Below are 8,389 nucleotides of genomic sequence, written 5' to 3'. Positions count from 1 at the left end.
TCAAAATAAAAGCGATTGACAAGGGACTCTCGAGAGCGACTGTGACATTTTTACTTTTTGGTTGCCTGTTTCTTTAAAAAAAATCGTTCCAGCATAACCACTTGGTTATCTCATCAACTGTTTTGTAGGTCAAGGTATTTTCCAGTTATTCTGTGGGTCACAGTGAATCAGCTGTATTACTCTTAGTCTGCCATAAAGACGCTGAGAAATAAAAATCATTAAAATGTCATAAGGATCGTGTGATATATTCAAAGTTTCCTTTCAAGCCTGATCTTACTTTTAAAGGTAACACCTGTTTATTGGTTTGGAAAATAGCAGCTGGGTCATTCCTTATGAAATCAGTCAAATATGAAAAAAGTGACTCAGAGCAGATCTTTCATATGCTATAAATGGTTTTACACACATGGTAATGTTTTCCTGAGAACCGGGGGGAGGGGGGGGGGAGTATGTTTCAGTTTATCTTATTTTGTCCGCTACAGAGAACCTAATGAATAGGCTCGATCTCAGGAGGATATGACCTACTTTCTATGGTTTCTCCAGCGAATCAACAGAAAATAAAACATCCAGCATATCAATCATGGCTTCTGTTAGTGTACAGGGATTAAATTGGTACAGATTTACTATTGAGACTATGATATATCCCATATCATACTAATTCTGTCTCACTTGGAGATGGGTTAAAGTAGATTTGCAGTTTTTAACAGAGCTTAAAAGTGCCAAATGTTGACCCACCCCTATGTATGAAGACCTGTAATTAGAGAACATTACAGAAAATCATGTGATGCATCAATATGATCATCTGTATTTAAACCTTGGCAATGAACTATCCACATTGGCCTAAATGCTTTGTGTAGCTATGAGAAGGGCCTGGCAAAAAAAATAGATAATTAAACATTACTACAATTTCTACAACTTGGTGGCGACTGCAGTTTTGCCTTTTATTTAAGTTGGTTATATCTTATTTGTGTTTTATCAACTAATATACACATACATTTTTACTTTATTATAAATAGCCACTATAGAATAAAGCCCTCCAACAAAGAGTGTGCTCCTAGCACGCTTTCTTTTCAGGAGTCTCGTTTCGTGCTTTACTTTGAAAATCCTGCCGGATGTGACCCTGTTTATTCTGACTGGTTTGGCTCTTGGAGAGATGCTGAGGGGATCTCCTGTCAAAGACAAACAAGAACCTGTCGAGTCGCCAAGTTTACTTCGCACAAAACGGTTTTATTTCTCCTTCCGAAGCGACCGTCTGTCGCTACGTGCTGTCTGTGCCGCGCTATCAGTGTGCGCTATTTACGCTCACGCCCCCGTTTACTGGCGCAGGACTTGCACTTTGCTTCTGCTGCCCGCTCTGGAAGGGGGGCAGGATGTTTTTAAGGGCTTAGATACGTAAAGTTGAGAAGCTAAAATTACTATTTAATCCTTTATAGTTGTGAGTTGTGTAAAACACATGCGGTTTTCTGTCCCCGTCTTTATACGTTTCACACACACACACACACATATATATATACATCTTTGGCATGGGAATTTTGGTGAAGGGCCTACTTTGAAACGTTAAGGCTGGTACACTTCTGAAATCACTTCACTGTTTATTTTGATGAAGCAACTTGGCAACAGCATACCTAACTACGCCCTTTCCGTGTCGCCTGAGAAAATACATGTGAGAATCACATAATTTCCCACTGAAACAGGAACAGTCTGGACACCGAAGGCGTCACTCTGCTGTGATCCTCCGACACCCAGACTTTTAGGGAATAAGGGGGAAAGAACAGTGACGTGAAAGCAAAGGAAGTAAGAAAAACATCAGTACAGTTATGTTGTTGTCTGATGAGATAGGCGAGCCTGCAATGATTGTTTCTGATCAGCAGGGGGAGCCACACACAGGATCGGATAGATAAATAGAGTATTTTTGTGCATTTCGACACGGTGGTATGATGGAGGTAGACAGAAGAGTCCTCTGAGCCGCTGTAATTACACCTCCACGCAAAGTAGTCCACCACAGGCTTTATACTGTCTGACTACAAACCTGACTACACAAGTTTGTGGGAATGATAACGAAGCCAAGATTGGTTATTTAATGTTGGCCAATAGTTTGTTGTGCCGGTTTGTGAAATGTATGGAAGCCCAACTCTGCCAGGACAAAAATTTAAAAAGTTATATTTTTTATGTTTTTGCATTGTAACTTGAACGTGTTAGATAATAAGCGATGATGATTTACTCTTTATTTTCTACTATCATTCTAACATAGAAAGCCTCAGTCAGCTGTACAGTACTTACTCGTGTTTTTTTGAGTTAGCCATTCTTTTGAAGTACTATCGAGGTCTTTAGTGAGTAGGTTGCATGTTTTTTTTTTTTTTATTTAAGCAGGGATTGTACAAGTCCGATAACGTCCACTTGGGTACCAGTGAGGTAAAGCTCATCATCAGATGGTCCTGTGTACATCCACATACCTGCCTGATTTTTGGGATTGTGCAGACTTATCCAAGGAGAATTTACATGACAATGTAGCAACTGTCCCTGCAACCAGGCGGCAGACTTCATAAAGTATAACAGGAACAGTCATTAGTTGTCTAACTGTCCACAGCTGAGTATAACCGAGTCTTTAGTTGCCTCCTTTTGACCCAGGAAGTCACGGAGTTTCTTTGTATTTCATGATGTTGAGCTGAAATACTAACAATTTTCACCTTGGAAGTCTGACATTTCACATATTTTAACTTCTGTTTTTACTTTTATCATGCTAATTGCATTGTATTTAGATTTTTGTTGCTGTAATCTTTATATTCTATCATTTTCTGAATGATATCTCAATTTTTATTTTGTATCTTAACAGTTTTTCCACCTTTTCTGGGTTGCACTGTTTTGCACTGTATGTCATATGTTGTATGACAACTGAGAGACAAGTGTACTGTATGCCTGAGCAGAGTCAGCCAGAGGTATCACTGGGTCCTAAGCAGAATTTGATTTTGGACATTTTGGTTATTTAAGGTTTTGTCCTCCACAGTTCATTTCACACGAATTATTTAGTGTTATATTCAGTTGTTATTATGTGCTGACTTTTTTCTCACTCCTCTTGCTCTTGTTCTTCTTTCTTTTTTCATTCCCAGAAGGTTAACGCCTCGTTTTTGTTGAGTGCTGTTCATTGTTGTCATTAGGCTTGTTTAAACAGAATCAAACTATTTGCCACTTATCACTCGGCTATACTCAGTTATAGCTGGCGATGGCGGAGTAGTCATTCCTGTTATACTTCTTTGAAGTTCAGGCACATGTGTAGTGCATTGTAATGTAAAATCTCTGCTGACAAGTGCACGTGCTGTGACTACGCTCACCTCGTCTGTCATTGCAAACTTTGTACATTGACTCTGCTGTAGTTTGAAGTTTGTCAGCACATGAGCAACCCCTGCAATAAGGGCACCAGGTTAGCAGCTAACCTGGTGCCCTTATTCTTATAATGATATTTCTCCTGCTTCCCTATGAATAATGAATCTCTCTGTTTGATTTGGATCTGTCACTAGGGTGAAACAATATTCCTAGCAAAACGTTATCAGTTTTACTTTTGGCCTTACATCGGTGTTGTGGTATAGCAACTAGTGGACTACATTTCTAACCTAATATTTCCTGTAGTTACACACTATTGGCTGTGGGCAAAGGGTAAAAAAGAAAGGCACTTTGGATTTATGTAGAAAATGTGTGCACATTTTTAAAAATAGTTTTATTAAAGCCATTTAGACACATTAAAAATCAAAACAACGCCACATATTTAAACACAGAATGTCAAACCTCTTGTTCTTCCATTCGTGGAATCACTTTTCCATTGCTATTAATAGGTTCATTATTTTCTTGGCATGAATGAACTTCCATAGTGGATCTGTTGGCAGTGGGTGGCTATGGGGGAGTTTCTTTACACCTCAGCAAAAACCATAACAGACAAGGTTGTCAGACAAGAATACACACCCAGTCTAACTGCATGTGAAGCTCACTGTTGTACTGTAACTGACAAGTAGAACACACAAACAACAAAGGGAGAAACTAAGTGAGGGGGGTGAAAAGTCACGACACGGCCTGCTGTAGCCGGTGTGGATGTTAAACGTTAGTGTCACATTGTAAGTCTTTCAGCTCGGCGTTTTTTTCATATGATGCAACTTGGCCGTGTATGCCTCTTATTATGTGCAGCTTCCTACTTCAAAACCACAGTTTGCCATGAGTAACAAACCCGGAAATAGTGGGACGTGACATGGGGGGTGGACCTCTTCTGAGACAGAGAGAGGCAGAGAGACAGGCAGAGTACTAGACTCGGCACCCCCAGGGAGTCCTGATTCACGCTGCCATCGGATTTTATTTGAAATCCTCTGGGATCCATAAGGACACTCTGGCCCTCTGCTGGAACTCCTCCCGTGGCTTTGCGCATCTTCTGCGCCGGACTGTGCCTTTTTTTTCCCTTTTTTTTAAAATCTGCCGCATAAGATGGTAATGACGCGACTAACATCCCCTCAGTTCATTCAGTGCTGACAAGTTCTCTTCCGACGCGAATGTGCAACAGATCGGGCGAAAAAGAAAGAAACCCGGAGAGGAAAACAAGTTCTACACGAGAGCGAAAACACCCAGCAGCGAGAACAATGATCCGGGCTGCCGATGTGGAGCGTTAAAACGAGTGGGGGGGGAAAAGAGTTAGTTTTTGTCTTTGCCAGGCTGCACCTCCAGCTGAAAGCCAGGAGTCACATACATACACGAAGTGTCACGAGGGTTGGTGTCAACGCAAAGGATGACGGTGAAGCTGGACTTTGAGGAGGGTTTGAAGGACTCCCCGCGCTTCAGGTAAGAGTTTCACCTGCACCTTTGTTAGTCATGCTGATGTCACCAGTGAAAAGCTGGCTTTGCTCCAGCTCCAGCAGGAGATTATGGATTAAAGGCTGATTCATGTTTCCCTAATAAAACATTTATGCATCTGCCGGTGTTGCTGCTCACTCTTCTGTCAGAGAGTTTGAGCTGCTCGGGTCAAAAGTCACTGAAAGCTATGAGGACATTGTGCAGGCCTGCAGGGCCGTGGGGGGCTGATCTGCTGCTCTGAGGTGCTTTCCCACGTCTCACCGAGACCACAGAAAACCTGTACTAGCCCCGGACATTCAAACATCGCCACGAAACTCCTTCCAGTGGAAAATATCAGCAGTGCTATCACTAGTGGCTTGGTTTTCCAAACTTCAGTTGCAGCTTTGATGCTTCCTCTTCCTGATAGTTGTCGAGATCAACCCACCTCCACTCTCAGAGAGATCACACTCATTTTTCAGAGAATCGAAATCTTAATTCAGGCCGGGTCACTGCAGCCCCTGCTGCGTGTCAGCAAAGCGGAGTGCGATCAGTTTCCTTTCAACATCAGCACATCTGGTGCAATCGAAAGGGAAGTGTTTCTGAGTTGCTTTTGCAAGTGGCTCAAGAGAGGGCTTGGCACAACTTTGGGTGTGCCTTGACAGTTTGTGGCAGCTCGCCTGACTCACAGTGGCTGCCCCAGCCTGATTTGGCATACCTCGGTCTTTCTCTCTCGCCCATCTTGAATTTATGGGGCTCACACAGCAGTGGAAAGTTTGACTTGTGGCAGCAGACGTGGTGAGGTCTCGTGTCAGGCTGCGAGCAGGGTGAAGGAGGGAGGAGGAGGTGCTGCAGTCATCAAATACACAGACAGGGTTAATCGCCCACACATACACGGGAAGATGGATGGACAATACAGAGGGCCAAAAAAGAATGAGGGGAAATAAAGTGCTCTGACACCTTGGGACAGACACTCAAATGTGGTACCTTCTGGTTACTAGGTAACAGCGGGGTGGGAGGGCGACAGGAAGTGAAGCGAGATGTGCTGAGGTGATCAACAGGAGACAGGAAGCGTGTTTTCTGTGGGGAGAACCACGGCGGAAACTCAGCTTAAGCTCTGTCTTAATTTGCTTTCTTAGCCTCCGTCTCTCTTGCAAGGAGACATGAAGAAGATAAAAAGGATGTGCTTCTTCTTAATCAAGGGCTCCTTCACTCTCCTCCACAGTGGCCTCTCTCCTTTAGACCCTTTTTCTTTCTTTTAAAAAAAAAAAACAACCCTTTTCTTCCCTTCTCTCCTGGCTTGACATGCCATTTGGTCGTGTTTCAAGAGCACATGACCTCAGACTTTGATTCAAACCTCGCCGCACTAACAAACACAAACAGTTACTGTCTGTCCCGGGCCTCCTCTCCCCACTCAGACGCGCCTCTTTTTTTTTCTTTCTTTCTCTGTCTCTCTGTTTCTCTCTGTATCTCTGTACTGTTGGTGGAAGGCAGCGGAAACCACATGGTTTAGCTTTTGGTATGAGAAGACACGACAGGCAGAAAGAGATCGAAAGAAAGTGTCACGACAAAAAAAACAAGAAAAAGAAGGCGGCTCTTAAAAAGACCAGCCCTGAAGAGGATCTCTGAGGAGCTTTTGTCTCAGAGATCTTCGAGTCCACATCCTGAACCCAGAAAACAAAACGTAATCAATTACACGCACACTGGAGGTTTTCTTTGCAGTCATGTGGGCCTACATAAACGTCTGATGGCTGGAGCGTCCCCTAAGCTCCATTCAAACCCACAGGAATGCACTTCAAACCCTGCCGAAGGTCACAGAGATTCTAAAAATACCCAACGCTTCATGCTTAATTACAGCTAAATGAGTGTAAAACAAGATGCCCGGGGCATGAAATAGTGGCGGCCGTGAAATATGTGGAGTAATTCTGTCAGCGTAACGAGGCTCTAGCTGCACAATATTAAGACAACAAAAAAAATACTCTTTCCTGTTGTGAGATTCCGACTGTTCCTGCGCACTGTGACGGTGACACGTTGACATCCACTGCTTTTAAAGGCATGGAAATGCTGACGAGTCATATGCATCGTCTCGGTGGAAATAAAGCACAAGAATAAAAATGTTAAGCATGAATTATTTGGTTTGTAAGCGTGCAGAGCAAATAAGAAATGGAGAAATAAAGCTGTCCATGAAGGTATCGAGCTTGCACCACAGAAGCGCATCATATTGCAGTGGTTATGTTTTAATGTTAAGCAGTAAAATGTGCAAGAATCCATCCATTCATTTTCTTAACTGCTTTTTTAGATCAGGGTTTGCAGGAGGGGGAGGGGTGGTGGTGGCTAACCCAGCCAATCACAGGGCAGGTGGAGTGATGTTTGCAGAAATGTGTAAAGAAATGAAACATTTAGTCTGTAAAACATCAGAAAGTTTGTGTTTTATTCTAGTTTTATTCTTTATTCTAGTTTATAATTGTGCAAAAAAGAGAAAAAGCCGTTTTTGAGAGGATAGAGCTGATAAATGACTTTAAAATGAAGGGTTTTCACGCCTTATATTGAAAAATCCATGACCCCTGACCTTTAACTGGAATTTTCTCTTTTCCAGAGCTGAGATCGAAGACGTCCAGAATGACGTGAGTGAACTCGAGACACGGTTGGAGAAGGTAAGACACCTCCAGATGTTTTTGAAATGTCACCGCTCCACTTCACACACAAACACACAAGCGCACAAAAGGAGACGAGGCATCACATGTCGATGGACAGTGGCAGCGAAGTCAGCGGTGGGCGTTGGTGGTTGGAGCTTTTTTTTCGCCTGACGGCGAGCAGGAAGTGCCTGCAGGTGCTGCTTCCCCATCATATTGTCCTGCTTCAGAGAGAACTGCACTTCGTTCTGCTTCGCCGTGCCGACCTATATTCCCTGTTGCGTGCTCACGCTGTAAAAATCTACAGTTTCAGATCTATTCATCTGATAGACGTCAGTCACATGCTGCGTTTCTGTTCCCCGATGATACGGAATAAGCACAAATCAAAGTGACTTACTACTATGTTGATAGTTATTCTGCGAGCTCAGGTTCCCACATGTTATATTTTACCATTTTTAAATACAAAAACAAAAAAACAAACACACTCACTTTGCCTGTAAAGTGTCATGAATGTGACTGATTTCAGTTGAGCAGGTGAAACAGAAAGAAGCCTTTCCCTGCATGCATGAGATGTTTTCCACGAGATTAGGTTTAAGGAAGTAGCACATGTTTTTTGTTTTGTTTTTTTTCTCTGTCCCGGTGCTATTTCACAGGCTGCGACAGGTCTGAGCCACATCACAAAAGGATTTTGGGACAAAGTTCTTCTTCTTTGACAGACACTGAACGCTATATTTTTCAGTTATCTGACTAGATCAGAAGAAGTCAGCAGATAATCTACTGTACGAGTGATACCACAGTCTCAAAAAGGAGGGTGTTTAGAGTTAAATGTTGCTGGAGTACAAATCAAACTTAATATTCTATATAAAGGTCTGATTGTAAGTATTCATTATGTAAGTGAAGTGTGGATTTAATGCTGCATGGAGCTCATTTGTGATCTGTAGCAGTGTAGAGAGATG

The 8,389-nt window shown here is 42.6% G+C and overlaps 1 protein-coding gene across 1 annotated transcript in view; it reads left to right on the top strand.

The window, feature by feature from the left end:
* The first annotated feature begins 4,008 nt into the window (after positions 1-4,008).
* The window catches only part of acap1 (ArfGAP with coiled-coil, ankyrin repeat and PH domains 1), a 22,387-nt gene continuing 18,006 nt past the window's right edge, over positions 4,009-8,389 (top strand). The window contains exons 1-2 of the mRNA XM_005751539.2: positions 4,009-4,812; positions 7,397-7,454. Of these exons, the coding sequence (XP_005751596.1) occupies positions 4,760-4,812; positions 7,397-7,454 (111 nt within the window). The 5' untranslated portion in view covers positions 4,009-4,759. The remainder of the gene's footprint in view (positions 4,813-7,396; positions 7,455-8,389) is intronic.

The sequence above is a fragment of the Pundamilia nyererei genome, unplaced genomic scaffold (assembly GCF_000239375.1).
Source record: "Pundamilia nyererei isolate P.nyererei 1_Seehausen unplaced genomic scaffold, PunNye1.0 scaffold00315, whole genome shotgun sequence".
NCBI lineage: Eukaryota > Metazoa > Chordata > Actinopteri > Cichliformes > Cichlidae > Pundamilia > Pundamilia nyererei.
The sequence above is the reverse complement of the archived record's forward strand: the minus strand, read 5'-3'. Positions and strand labels throughout refer to the sequence as shown.